The 15,098-nt window shown below is 40.1% G+C and overlaps 1 protein-coding gene across 4 annotated transcripts in view; it reads left to right on the forward strand.

The window, feature by feature from the left end:
• Positions 1–15,098, forward strand: part of WDR59 (WD repeat domain 59) — a 76,167-nt gene that overhangs the window by 29,940 nt on the left and 31,129 nt on the right. For all 4 annotated transcript variants that reach the window (XR_012509229.1, XR_006719315.2, XM_074370435.1 and 1 more), the window contains exons 10-18: positions 974–1,130; positions 4,275–4,354; positions 5,342–5,474; positions 5,605–5,729; positions 7,266–7,430; positions 9,402–9,497; positions 9,652–9,808; positions 10,307–10,376; positions 14,231–14,384. Coding sequence is in view for 2 of the 4 variants with exons in the window: in XM_074370435.1 (XP_074226536.1) it covers positions 974–1,130; positions 4,275–4,354; positions 5,342–5,474; positions 5,605–5,729; positions 7,266–7,430; positions 9,402–9,497; positions 9,652–9,808; positions 10,307–10,376; positions 14,231–14,384 (1,137 nt within the window). In the remaining 2 variants the exon portion in view is untranslated. The remainder of the gene's footprint in view (positions 1–973; positions 1,131–4,274; positions 4,355–5,341; positions 5,475–5,604; positions 5,730–7,265; positions 7,431–9,401; positions 9,498–9,651; positions 9,809–10,306; positions 10,377–14,230; positions 14,385–15,098) is intronic.

Below are 15,098 nucleotides of genomic sequence, written 5' to 3' on the forward strand. Positions count from 1 at the left end.
TAATAAGTGGCAGAATTTCCTTCTTTCTCATGGCTGAATAATATTCTGTTGTGTATGTACTACATCTTCTTGTCCATTCATCCGCTGACAGATATGTGGGTTGTTTCTGTATCATGGCTGTTGTGAATGATGCTGCAATGAGCCATTCAACATTTGTATGGCCTTGGGCAAGCCACTTGATGTTTTTAAGTGACAGTTTCCTCCTGGGTCAAATATGAATAATTATTTTTACTATGCCTTGCTCTTTTTTTTTAATTGTGATAAAATGCAACATTTTAAAATGTACAATTCAGTGGCATTTAGTACCTGTACTTTCCCTTTTCCTTTGGGGAAAAAAATGTGTATGAAAGTACTGTGTAAACCATTAAAATGCTACAAATACAGTGGGTAAGCTATTATCAACCTTTCAAGACCTTTTTATTGCCACATTGATAGCTGCTGATCAGGATATATTTCCTTCAGTATCAGCCTGAAAGGGAGCACAGGGATTAGTAAAGCTACCTTTATACATGAGGCTGCCACCCTGGAACATTGTGTAACATAGAAGATAATTCAGGTATTAACTGGCCTTTGCATCTGGGACTGCTTGTAAAGAAGTCAGACATTGTTCTTATGAACTGAAATACTTCTCTGGATTAATGTGTTTACTTTAAAAAATAAACAGAAGTTCAGGAGTGCTGCCAGGAGGGAGAGGTGGCTTGTTTTAGATTTTAAAACATTCTTCTCTGGGTATTTGGCTTAGCTTTATTTTTTTGTGATCCCTTACGTCAGCAAAGAAAAAGTAAAAGAAAAGCCAACAAAAAGTAGATGTGATGGTCAACTTCCAGTATTTGGGAAAATGTCCCCCAGATGGATGGGTTAGGGTATTCCGTCATTTAATTTATTTTAGTGAGGAGAGAATTACAGCTTGGGTAACTCAGGACTCAGCTGCCTCTCCCTGGAATAACTCCTGCTTTTCCCTTTCTGGTCATAGCCTTTCAGCAATGGATTGGTGACAGTGATGGTGCCCCAGCTGCGGAGGGAGAACAGCCTTCTCTTGTGGAATGTCTTTGACTTAAACACCCCAGTCCATACATTTGTGGGCCATGATGACGTGGTGCTGGAGTTCCAGTGGAGGAAGCAGAAGGAAGGTGAGTGGGAGAGAGACTACCCACCGATTTCTTCCTGAGCCCAGTTCAGCAGCAGCTCCTATCAGGGTTGGTGCGTGACCCAGAGGGCGGACTCAGAAACAGGGCTGGCTTGAATGGTCGGTGGGTGAAAGGATGTGTGGCTTTCATTATCCTCCGAAGTTCCCTCCTCTTCTCTGGTGTTCCATGTAGCCTTTCTCCTGCATGGAAGAAGTTGGCAGACTTACGTTGGATCACTTCTAGAGCTGAGAAACTCTGGGGTTGCCACGGCCAGAAATCCCTGGCATGTGCCCCTAGCCACTCTGTTGATGAGGGAGGTCAGAGGTCATCATCAGTACCACCTACCACACATTCCCTCTTCTCTTCACAAACATGTGGTGCTATTTTACCTCCCATTGCCTTAAAGATAGACTGGGCCATGTGACTCACTTTGTTTCTGGAAACATGAATGGAAGCGGTGCAGTCTCTTCTGGATAGGAGCGGTAACAGCAGTTACTTGCTCTCTCTGCTTCTGCCCAGGCAACTGGCAAAGCTCCACGTGGTGCTGCTCCTGCCAGGGGTGAGGGTGAGGTGGAGGTGTGGAGAGGGTGGGAAATCCTTGCTTTAAGCCACTGAGCTTTGGGGCTATTTGTTATTGCAGCTTAACCTAGCCAGTCCTCACTAAGGCATCATATGTATATTGGGAGTCAGGAAGCCCTCAGCCTCTGTTTCTCCACCAACTCACCACGCACATTTACTTGCAGCCTCCCTTGTTTTGAGATCTTATTGTCATGCTCTCTAAATGTTTTCCAGACCAGAAATATATTTCGTGGTCTTTCCATATCATAGCAGAAAAGCCAGGCAGGGAGTGGTGTGACCTGTGCAGAGTCCGGGAGAGGTCTCTGGTAGACCTGGGATTAGTGCAATTATCTTTCTGTGCCAGCTTGTCTGTGACCCTCATGGGCCTCTTCCAGGATTGGTTTTGAAAGGACTCTTGATCGTCCTCTTATTTTTCCAGTCCTCATTTCCATAATTCCTCTTGCTTCTAGAAACACGAGGCTGTTTGGTCTTTAACCCCATCAATTTCCATACTTGACTTTAACTTTCAACTCATTCTCTTGCATTTTGCTGTAGAAAATAGATGATAAAATTTCCCCACGGTCTGGCAGGGAGAGGTTGGCCGGTCGTTTCAGATTGAAATAAAGAGGTTTTAGCAACCCATTTTCAGTTGTCTGTCGTCTGTAAGCTGGCCAGGTGAATTGTGTAAACTGGGGCGGTCTAACCAGTAGTGAAATTTTGAATACGAGTTATAGGTGAGTTTTTTTTTAATTCCTTTTTACTGTGAGATATATCATCTAGAAAATTGCATAAATCGTACAGTTTATAAAGTGAAAATCTGTGTAATTACCACCAAGTTCAAGAAAGAATATTACTAGAACCCAGAAGCTTCCCGACCACAGTCTCTTCCCTTTATCCTAAGCGTTAGGATAGTGATTTCTTGTTTTTATTTTTGTAATTTTATCACCCACTTATGCATCCCTAAAAATAGTTTAGGTTTGTTTGTTTTTGAACCTTTTATAAATGTAATCATTCTGTACATATTCTTGTATTTTCTTTCTTTGTCAACCTAACGGTGCTCCATTTTATTTTTACTGCCATGTCTTCTGTCAGTTTTTATTGGACCTCTTCAAGCTTTGATGTTCGTTTTCACTGTGATGAAGGAGCTCTGAGGTAGGAAGAGAATCAGGATGTTGCGGTTCATGGAAAAGGATGCATCATGAAGGAAGCAGAGGTCACTGGTTTCAGGGTTTGCTGAAGGATCTCCGTGCAGAGTGAGAGAGAAGCACTTAATTGTATAAATAGGGAATCATGTGATCATTAAGAGAGGAATTCCAAAAGCAGACTGAAGATGGAAGCTTGCTTGTAAGGCGGCATGAACAGAAGCAGCAGGATCCGGTTTTGTGAATGAAATCGCCTTTGAGGGCGAGGCGTAGACTAAGTTGAGTGGCACAGGCTGCTGTCCTCTCTGTTTGAAGGTGGGGAGAAGGCACAGGAAAGGGACCGTGTAGCAAAGCAAGGGCCCTTCACAGATGAGAGGGAATGGGCACAAGTGGAGGAGTTGGGTTTAGAAAGGAATTAAGCATAACTTCTTCAAAGTCAGGGACATGCAAAGAGGCTGGATGTGGAGTCAGGAAATTGTTGCTGTGAACCTGGGCTGGGTAGATGGTGGCACTCGGGACAGGTAGTAGTTCAGAACAGTTGTTGTCTTGTTAGGTCTGCTGGAGATTTAGTACAACATCGAGGAGTGAAGGCAGTGACACAGAAAAGGAACTTTTGCCCCCTACTCTCTCTGCTCTCTGTTGCCTCAGTTTCCCCATCTGTAAAATGAGGGAATTGGATGAAATTATTTCTAGATTCTTTGCTTCTGAAGATAGCCATAAAGAAGATTCTGTACCCTACCTTACCCTGAAGTGTCCTTATCTTTCATAAAGCTCTTTTGTAAAACACCTTCAACCTTTCTAGAATAATCTCTCTTTGACCAGACCTATCATGTGAAAATATAATTCAGTCAATTAAGAACATTTAAGATTGATTATTCCTTTTATAAAGAGATGCATCTCTTTATCAAAAAATTCTTTGAAAACAGTAAGATGCCATGATGCATTTAAGACGATTCATTTTACAGACTGTCGTGCCCAGCTCCTCCAGAGCATATAAAAGGAAGAGCATTTGTGGAGGTTAAAGGTCAGCATGACATTAAATCCCAGCATCACTCTTCACCAGCTAATTTGCCAGCTATTATTATTTCACTTCATTTACGGTTCTGCTCAAATGTGACTTCCTCCGGGACATCCTGTCTAGAAATAGCTCTGCTGTCGATCTCTGTCCTCCTCTCCCATGTTATTTTTTAATAGCACTGTCACTACCAGACATGTTATATGTTTGTCTGTTTCCACTTGGATTGTGAGATCTGTAAAGACAGAGATGGTTGTATTCATGGTATCATCCTAGTGCCTAGAACAGTGCCTGGCACATAGGAAATCATAAATATTTGTTCAATGGATGAATGAATGAATGAATGAATGAATCTCATTCCACTGTGACCTGTAGCAAATATGATGCTGAATCCAGGAAAAACCTTCAGGATTCTTGTCTGGTGATTTCTAGGGTCCAAGGACTACCAACTGGTTACGTGGTCGCGGGATCAGACCTTGAGAATGTGGCGGGTGGATTCCCAGATGCAGAGGGTATGTATTCAGAGCTGTTGGGGAGGAACTTAACTGGATACACCAGAAACTTAAAATATAAGATTTAATAGTTGCAGAAGTTAGAGGATATGTGACAGACATTTACACATACTTGCTGGTTGGCCCAGTGGCTGGTGTATGCTATGCTGAGGCTTTGAAGTCTTTAAGAACCAACTTTGGTGTTCTGCACTTTAATACTGCAAAGCCTCTGAATGTCTTCCCTCTTGTCCTGGTGTAAGAGAGTATGGGTTAGAGTACTGAGCAAGTGGCCTGGGGGCTTCATTTCTTTCTCTTCCAAGTGGGCTAGGAAATCTTCGCTTGCACTCGGCGTCCTCTACATCCATCAACAACACTTGTAACTTGAATCCCTTTCCAGTTTTTGCCCCGTAAATGATATCTGAAACACAGTGAGTGGTACCTGGTGTGAACTGCTTTTGTGGCCCTTGTTTGGCTCTGCCTCATCATGGGGCTCAGTCTTTCATCCAGTGGGAAAATTCCTTGAAGGCGGGAATGGTTTGTCACATGTATTGCATCCCACACACTACTCTGTAGAGAGTGGATAGAAAATGCTGGGTCACATTTGCCACACTGCTTAGTACCAAGTCACTCATGAGCATTTCCATCAAATATCATTACCCTATTGCCTTTTAAATCTATTCTCCAAAAAGTACCATTTGTTCCAAATGCTTTGAAGTTATGATACATTAGCTCTTGGGTTTGCTGAATAACTCCATCAAAGCTTGGAGTTTAAAATGTTTTCTGAGACTTGCATAAACCATGAACATGATAAAAAATTTTCCAGAGTGAAATAATAGAGTCTGTTACCCTGTTTGTTTAACCGGGGAGAGTTGGTGATGGGCAAAGCCTCTTTTGATTGTATCAGTTTTTGGCTGACAGCTCTCTCCTTTTCAATTCCCGTTTTTAAGTCAGACATGACAGTCAATCCACTGACTTCTCTAGACCTAGATCTCCTGCCCTTTGTTGCAGCTTTGTGCAAATGACATATTAGATGGTGTTGACGAGTTCATTGAGAGCATTTCTCTTCTGCCGGAACCAGAGAAGACCCTTCACACTCAAGATACAGATCACCAACACAACTCAAGCCATGGGGAGGAAGAAGGTAATTGATGAAACTGATGTCTTAGGTGGCTACTCTTCTACGCATCGCAGCGTTGTGGCCAATACCCCAGAACTGCTCTCTGAATCAAATTCAAAAGTGTTTTCCAACATTTGAACCTCTCTCCTGCTAGTCTTAAAGGAAGATCCCCCGAGCAATCTCCTGGAAGAGAAGAAGTCCGATCAGCTGGGCCTACCTCAGACCCTGCAGCAAGAGTTCTCCCTGATCAACGTGCAGATTCGCAACGTCAACGTGGAGGTACCCAAGCTTAATGAGCTGTCTCTCTTGCTTGCAGATGGCCGTCTGTGGGAAATGGGACTCTTTCAGTTGTGGTTCTGGCTAGCAGATAGCTTTGCTGCTCTGACAGGGGAGTCTCTGTGCTTGCTTTTTTTATTCCCTAGGTTTTCTAAAGAAATAGATGTTTTACAAATGCAGATTTTTTCCCCCTTACTCTATTATTTTCTGATACGGTGAACCAAGGTATAAACTAATGCTCATATGTCTTAAAACCTCGTTAAATACTCTAACACCTCATTTTACCAAATGTGAAGATATTTAGATCTGGGAAGGTTTGACGTCTTGGCAGAGGTTACTGGTGAAGGGCTGAGTTTGGAAGCTAACCTCCTGACTCTCTAAGGCTCCTCTGTGATTTTCCTGAACGACTTTGCGTTATAAGCTGGTCATTTCCTTGGTGATTTAGATTCACAGTAAGAAGATGACCAAGTCTCCTTGTTCATTTAATGCATGGGGAGGTTTACTCTTTTTCTTTTGGGCAGGTATCAAAACACTTTGCTTCAGAGAATTGAGTCTGTGAAGGAATTGTAAAGCTTGATTAGTTTTTCTTTGCCCAGATTCAATAAGCATTATGCCTGAACATGTGCACTCATATAATTATCTCGTTTGGCCATTAAAACAACTCTGTAGGGAGTGGTTTGATCCCCATTTTACAGATGAGGAAAAAGAGACTAAGCAATGAAATGACTTGTCTGAGGTCAGCAGCTCTTTAAATCCAAGTCTCCAGATTTCCCGCATGTGTGGCTCTTTTTGCTGTACGCCAGCTGCTGTCTCTAGTTGGCAGCATAAGAAATCAAAAGACATAGAGGTTTCTTTGATTAATTAGTTATCTGTTTCAACCCAGTTTATACTCCCTTTGGCCCCCACCGAGATCAGTTTGGATATCCAGTGGTCTAGTCTAAGGAGATCTTAATTCTTTTCCCAGGACTGCTTTATCAAAATTACTGAGATTGAATTCACATACCATAAAATTCATTCTTTCAAGATGTACAGGTTCGTGGTTCTTAGTATATTCATGGAACCATACAGCCATCACCACTGTCTCCTTCCAGAGCATTTTCATCATCTCAAAAGAAACCCTCCACCCTCAGCAGCCACTCACCATTTCCTCTCTCCCTAGCCCCTGGCAACCACACATCTACACTCTGTCTCTGTGGATTTTCATAGAAGTACTTTTTACCTTGAGTCAGGTATTTAACTTCTTCCTGCTTTATTTTCCCGTCTCAAAATAAGTATAGCAAGTTTCAGCCCATTTCACAGCTTTGGGATGAAGCTTTTTAAAGTCAGAACACTTCGAACTTATTAAATTGGTGCTAAAATTCAAATTCCGTTTTGAAAATGAGGTGTCCAGATCTTCCAAATTGATTTGTTTTTGGAGACTGTCTCCCTTCACTCCTTTACCAGAAACTTTGAGCATTCTGTTAACTTATTTAAACCTATCTGCGTCTCAAGACCCTTTGCGGTTCCTCTCCAAAGCAGCTGATGATTTGTCCCCTGCAGATGGACGCAGCAGACAGGAGCTGCACGGTATCCGTGCATTGCAGCAACCACCGCGTCAAGATGCTAGTGAAGTTCCCTGCGCAGTACCCGAACCACGCAGCTCCCTCCTTCCAGTTCATTAACCCCACCACCATCACGTCCACAATGAAAGCAAAGCTGCTCAAGGTGGGTATCTGTGTTCACAAATTCTCCTTGATGTTGTGAGAGGAGAGCAGTGCTCATGTGCATCCATGTCTGAGCCGAGTAGTAAAGCTGGATGAAAACGTCGATCAATAAGATTTGGAAGTCATCTGTCCTTCAGCACGGCAGCGTTAACAACTATATTCATTTTGTGCAGAAAACATTGAGCACTGGTTCTTAATCTCTTTGGGTCATAGGCCCCCTCCCCCTTTGAAAGTCTAATGAAAATCGTGAACCCTTCCCCAGAAAAACTTGCACAAAGGTTAAATTTATAATTTCAGAAATATTGCGTATAAATAGTAGGCAATTCTATAATTGCATATAGTTGACTCCCAGATCTCATTAAAGCTATACATTAATCCCAGGTCAATACAGTACAATTTCATTTATCTGGAAACCAGGCAAAATGTATTCTGAAGCTAAAAGATACCTTCTAATCAGGAAAAAAGTGTGTAAGTTTGTTTAAAAAAACCCATTCCATGAAAGATGTTGTCACCTTAATGTGAGGCACAGGTGAGGTGTGCGGTAGGAGAGTGGTGCCTGAACGGAGGCTGAACAGCCTGGCATCCTGTCTTTGCCCCCACATGTTCAGCAACTTGATTTGTTAGTTCATGCAGAGCGAATCAGATGGAATCTCCATAAAAAAGCCCCATGGGCTGGGATGATACACCTTTTTCAGTCTGGCCAGCGTCACATGTGAAATAGAAATGTACTGATGAAACGAAGTTGACCAGAATGCTGTTCATTTTTTGCCTAGTTGATATTATACTTGATAGTTCTGTCTCTGTAGGGTATGATAGGTGACCAAGAAATTTCTCAAGTTTTGTAAGGATCTCTGAAATGCTAATTACTCAGATTTTGTGGTACTTGATGTTTTGTCATTGGAGTGTGAACATTTCATTGCCTCATTTGGGCATACAAAAAAGTAGATTTTTCTATTAGTATAAAAATGATAGCATTAGAAGTGTCTTTAAAGGCCTAATGCAGTGCTGTCCAATAGAAATATAATGCAGAAATTTATAATTCTAAATTTTCTAGTAGCCACACTAAAAAAATTAAAAGAAGCAGGTAAATTGATTTCAGTATTTTTTTAATCCCGTATATCCAAAGTATTATATCGACATTGTAACCAATATAAAAATTACACTGAGATAGCTTAAGCTTACATGCTTTTTTTGGTTCCAAGTCTTCAATTTTCGGTGTGAATTTGACACTTAAAGCACATTTCAATCCAGACTAGCCACACTTCATGTGCTTGGTAGCCCCGAGTGGGGAATGACTCTTATGTTGGACATTGCAGGCTACTTTACATGCCTGTCTTCAGTATGTGTATGTCAGTTTATATCTATAGCGTGTGCTTTAAAATGTTAAGCTTTATATTTTTAAAGGACCAAAAAAAGGTCCATCTTAATTTTCACTAAAGTGAAATCTGCTCCCCCTGGCATGTACGTATCTCTAGGAACAGTTTTCAGTCCAGACTGGAGGCTATTTCTCCTAAGTCATACTGAGATTTCTCCTGGAGGGCAGATGGGGTCAGGGGAGAGCAAAGGAGTAGAATTAACTATAAAAGAAGAATAGTCGTTCTACTACTAGAAACGTGCCCTCTCAAAGCCAGCGTATCTGCCGGTCCTGGCGAAGGAAAGGGCTTCTTGAAGAGGACTCACATCTCTGAGCCTCTCAAAATAGAAAGTGGTTTGTTATGTTGGAAGGCTTAGACGCAGCCACACTCGAGTCCCCCAGCATCCAATGCTTTGCACAATAAAAGCAAATCAGGAGAAAGAATGCCACCTTCTTGGGGGAGGGTGGAGTGGGAGGTAATTAGGTTAATTAATTAATTAATTGATGGCGGTACTGGACCCAGGACCTTATGCATGCTAAGCATGCACTCTATCCCTGAGCTATACCCTCCCCCTCTCTAATGTTGTTATTCTTGACTGTCTCTTGTGCCTTTTCTAGATCCTGAAAGATACTTCCCTACAAAAAGTGAAACGCAACCAGAGCTGTTTGGAGCCCTGCCTACGCCAGCTCGTCTCCTGCCTTGAGTCTTTTGTGGTGGGATCCTTTTTACCAACCTACGCTTTGGGGTCTGGTTCCTTTCTTCCTCCCTAAAATCCTGGGCTCCCTGATCGGGTAATAACATATCCTATTTTGTAATTCAGCTTTAAGACAGATTGTGGGTTGGAGTCTGTTGATTTTAAAATTTCAGAACCAAGAAGACAGCACTTCCAGCAACCCCTTCGCGCTCCCAAACTCTGTCACGCCACCCCTACCGACGTTTGCCCGGGTGACCACTGCTTATGGGTCCTACCAGGATGCCAATATTCCCTTCCCCAGGACCTCGGGGGCCAGGTTCTGTGGGGCAGGTTGGTCTCTTTTTGGTTCTCTGATTCTAAATTTTGAGAGAGAGCAGCTAAGAATGTCTATATAAAAGTTTCAATCAGAAAAATTGTCTTTGTTTTTATTTCCCAAGAACTCAAAAGAGTTCTGTCATAGTGTTATAGGGTCTGATGCCAAATTGGCATCTGTGGACACATCCTAAGAATGTTCACCAGAATTAGTCTTATTTTTTTCATTCTGATGGTTGTGAATTTGAGTCTTGACTCAGACTATTGCGAATATACATAGGAAATATGATATGCCTCTGAAGACTTTTTCCAAACCATATACATCCCATCTCCTGGATCCTGGAGATTCTGACCTTTGACTTTGTTAAGTCTTGCCACAGTTGTGAGCATATATGCAACTTATGATACTATGTCTTATCCTTCAGGTATTGAGATAAAATTGACCAGTGCTGTCTTAGGATTTCCCACCTCCAGCTCACTGATTTTGACGTGCACGTGTGATGTCTCCTTTGACAGGGTACCTGGTATATTTCACACGGCCCATGACGATGCACCGAGCAGTGTCTCCCACAGAGCCTACTCCAAGGTGAGTCTGGGAGATGCACAAGTAAGCTACATTCATGGGCCAGAATTGGGCAGACTTCTGGGAGGTTGTCTTTGGACAATTTGTTTTAGTTCTTCAGCAAACACTCATTCTAACTTATTCCTGGAAAGATCAATTTTCATTAAAGTGCAATTAAGCTTAGATTTCTACTGTAAAGTTACTACTAGAAGGAGTTGCTTGATAAAAGCTGTTGTCAAAACAAGGCAAATTCTTTTTTAATGTACTTTTCCCCTATTGCTAAAGTATTATCTGAACATTAAATAAAACTTGAAAAATAACAAAAGAGATCATCTGTAGTCCTGTAACACTCATACGCCACTTCTTTTTTTTTTAATTTTTCAGTTTTATTAGGTAGAATTGTTACAGTTTGCACATATACAACATATTGCATGTAAATACACATATACAATATGTTGCACATATTTTTAAAAATTTACATATATGTACTGTTCATTGTTTCTAAGAATGTTTAGAGCTTTAGCTTTTTAAACTTACAAAGGAATATAAGGAATAAAAGCCAACCACAAAATAAGAATTAATTCAAAAAGATACATACACCCTGCTATTAAGAACAACATTATTTATAATTGTCATAGGCCACTTCTAACATTACCATCCTTGTGTAGTGATACATGCAGCCTTTACTGCAGTCAATTCTAGAACCTTTTCATTACCCCAGAAAGAAGCTTTGCATCCCTTACGAGTCACCCCAGTCCCCAAGCGCCCCCGCCCCATCCCTCCAGCCCTGGGCAAACACTGATCTACTTTTTGTCAATAAATTTGCCTATTCTGAACAGTTTATATAAAGAGATTTATATATGTGTCCCTTTATAGATAACTTCTTTCACTTAGTGTATTGTCAAGGATCATACATATTGTATATCAGAACTTCATTTCTTTTCTTTGCCAAATAATATTCCGTCACACATAGATGCCATATTTTATTTATTCATTCATCAGTCAGTGGACATTGGGATTGTTTCCACTTTTTGACTATTTTGAATAATGCTGCTGTGAACATTCTATACAAATTTTTGTGTGGATATATATGTATAGTTTTTTCATTTTTCTTGGGTATATACCTAGGAGCTGGATAGCTGGGATCATATTGTAAGTTTTTTCCCTTAGTTAATACACTTTATCTTTTAGAGTAATTTTAGGTTCATAGCAAAATTGAGTGCACAGTACAGAGTGTTCTCATAGACATTTACAACCTCCCCCCACTATTGGCTTTTTAAACTTAAATATTATACCATAGGTTTCTGGTTCTGCAGTGTGGTAACCAGGATAACTTGGAAACTCTCCTGCTACAAACACCTGGTTATATTGGATATGATATAATTAGCATACTTATAATGAATAGCTAGGCTAACAAGCAAGAAAGGACATAAACCAAGTGTATGAGCAGGCACTGCTGCTGCCCTGGGAGTTTGCCAGTCTCTGCAGTACCCCACGCAGATGAGATCTTGCTCCACAAGACTGGGAGTTAAATGCCAGAGAAACCCCTACATGACACCAGATTCCTTATTCTGAAGGTTGGACTAGAAAATAATAACTTACTCTCAAAGGGAAACAACAGATAACTGTATTTGGACTTTAGGTCAGCGGGAGAATGTTCCTGTTAGAACATTTTTCATGCTAACAGTATTTTATTGAGATATAATCTATAAGACAAATGTGACTTCTGTGCCTTTGTGACCAGCACCTAGATCAAGGTATGGAACATTGTCCTGAACCACAAAAGTTCCCTGGTCCCTTTACCCAGAGGAAACTACTCCTCTGATTCCATCATTGTAGTTCATTCAGTTTTGCCTGTGCTTGAACTTCATCTAAATAGAGTCATGCAGCATTTACTATTTGAGGTCTGGTTTATTTTGCTCAACTTAGTATTTCTGAAATTGATCCACATTGTTATGTATATCAGTAGTTCCATTGTATGAAAATAATACAGTTTGTTTATTCATATTCCCATTGTTGGACATTTGGATTATTTCCAGTTTTTACTTTATTCTGTGTAGGCCTATACATACAAGTCTTTTTATGGACATGTATTTTCATTTCTCTACCCAAGGAGTAGACTCCCTGAGGCATAGAATAGGTGTGTTTAATTTTATTAGAATTGCCAAAAGGTCAGACTCCAGCGGTTGTGCCATTTTTACATTCTTACAGCAATGTTTCAGGCTTCTGGTTGCTCCACGTCCTTCCCAAAACTTGATGTTTTCAGTTTTTTCAACTTTAGCCATTTTGGTGGGTGTGTAGTATTGTTGTGGCTTCATTTGTGCTTCCCTGGTGATGACTAATGATGGTGAGCTGCTTTTGTGTGCTAATTGACCACTTGGGTATCGTCTTTTGTGTTGTGCCTATTCTAGTACTTTGCCCAATTTTTTTGAGACTGTTTTTTTTTTTTGACTTGTGTTTCTTATTATCTATTTGTGATAATTCTTTATCATTTCTGGTTGCATATCCTTTGCTGGATGTATGTATTGATTTCTCCTAATCTGTGGCTTGCCTTTCTCCTTTAACAATTTTCAGTTATCAGCAGTTTTTAATTTTGATGCAGTTCAGTTTATCACTTTTTAAATTTTGGGGTTAGTGCTTCTGTGTCCTGTCTTAAAAAAAATTTCTGCCTATCTCAAGATGAAAATATTCTTCTGAGTTTTCTTTTTGAAGTTTGTAGTTTTTAATTCCTTATTTAAGGCCTGTAATCAATCTCACATTAATTTTTTTTCAAATTAATTTTTGTGTTTGATGTGAGGTAGGGGGTCAGGTAGGTAAGTAGGTTTTTTTTTTCAGTAGAGAATATATAGTTGTTATATATATATAGCACCATTTATGGAAAAGATTTCCCTATTACTGGATTTTCATTGAAACCTTTGTTGAAGATCAATTGACCATATGTTTGGATCTATTTCTGGATTTTATTTTTTCCTTTGATCTCTTGGTCTCTCCTTATGCCAACATACACTTTTTAAAATAATCTTGTTTATTTATTTATTTATAATTAGGTTTATCTATCTATTTATTTATTTATTTATTTATTTATTTATTTATTTATTTAATAGAGGTGCTGGGGATTGAACCAGGACCTCATGCATGCTAAATAAGTGCTCTACCACTGAGCTATACTCCCCCATCAACATATACTCTTAATGCAGGTTTGTATAGTAAGTCTTCAAATCTGGTAGTTTAAGCCTCCAAGTTTATTATCTTCATTCAGCATTGTGTTGTCTATTCTATATTTTTCACATTTCTGCAAAAATATGAAATTAGTTTACTGGTTTCTACAAAATTCTGCTCATATTTTGATTGGAATTGTGTCTGTTCTGTTGATCAATTTGGGGAAAATTGACATCTTAACAGTATGGAACCTTCCAGTCTACTAACAGTCTATTGTTTCAGGTCTTCTTTAATTTCTCTCAGCAGTATTTCATATTTTCAATGCACATTCTTCCTTTAAATTTGTTCATAGGTATTTAGTGTGTCTTGAGACTATTACAAAAGCAATTTAAAAAGTATTTATTTTCCGAATGTTTGTTTTTAATATACAGAAATACTGGAGATTATTGTAGATTGACCTTGTATCTAAATTCACATTTAAGTAGTGTGTAGATTCCTTTGAATTTTATATGTTAATAGTCATAGAAACAGTCTCTGTTTTCGCAGATTAAGTATTTTTCAGTTCTAAAAGTTCTGTTTGGTTTTTTTTTTTGGTGTTTCCATTGTTTCCCCATTTTATCTGTCTTTCCTCTTAGTTTCATCAAGTGTTAAGAACAGCACTGCTTAGAAATATGGGAAGACTGAAGCCAATGTGGGTAATTGTGTATTTTCAACCACAGATCTCTCTCGGCCTTGTCTGCTTATCACACTGGCTTGATTGCACCCATGAAGATCCGCACAGAGGCCCCAGGGAACCTCCGTTTGTACAGTGGGAGTCCCACGCGCAGTGAGAAGGAGCAGGTCTCCATCAGCAGCTTCTACTACAAGGAGCGGGTAAGTGGCAGAGCCATGGCCTTGGATTCTCATCCCTTCCCCAGATTCTTGGTGTCTCCCTGCCTGCCACACACAGCAGCCACATTAGCGATCCCCCAAAGTCTTTCCCATTCATAGTCAGTGCGTTAAAGAAAGACCATTGCTTTGTTCCTTTCAGTTAGTTTTAACCACAGTTAGTTATATGGGGGGTGAGGGGTTGTTGTAATCCGTATTCTTTCCTCTCTTTAACCCTGTCCTTGTGACCTCCATTAATTAAGTTGATTCCCATTCTCTCAGATAGAATCATTTAGCTTCAGATCTTCCTTGGTATTCTGATGTTTGCCAGCAAATTAAGGGATGCTTCGGAAGGCTTAGAATACTGGTATATTTGGAGCTTCATAGTTGTGAGAAGTTTTAGAGTTGACTTCTAATAGGTTTTATACTTTATACTAAATCTGCACTGAAATATCCATTGGAATGGACCAGTTTATACAGAAACTACCTGAAACTGTCCTCCTGTTCCTGGGTTCTCAAGGAACTACTCTTAAAGTAGCTGTAAAGCTGTCAGACGCCTTTGGCGACAACAATGTAGAGAATGTCGGGAGAGCCTAGGAATGATTCTGGGAACTCTTTCTGTGTTGTCAGATTGAGTCTGGCTTAAACTAGCTTTTAACTGCCATGAAGTATTAAATGGTTACCACTGAGCTACTCACAGACTCAGTCCTTATCTTTGTT

The sequence above is a fragment of the Camelus bactrianus genome, chromosome 9 (assembly GCF_048773025.1).
Source record: "Camelus bactrianus isolate YW-2024 breed Bactrian camel chromosome 9, ASM4877302v1, whole genome shotgun sequence".
In the NCBI taxonomy this organism is placed as follows: domain Eukaryota; kingdom Metazoa; phylum Chordata; class Mammalia; order Artiodactyla; family Camelidae; genus Camelus; species Camelus bactrianus.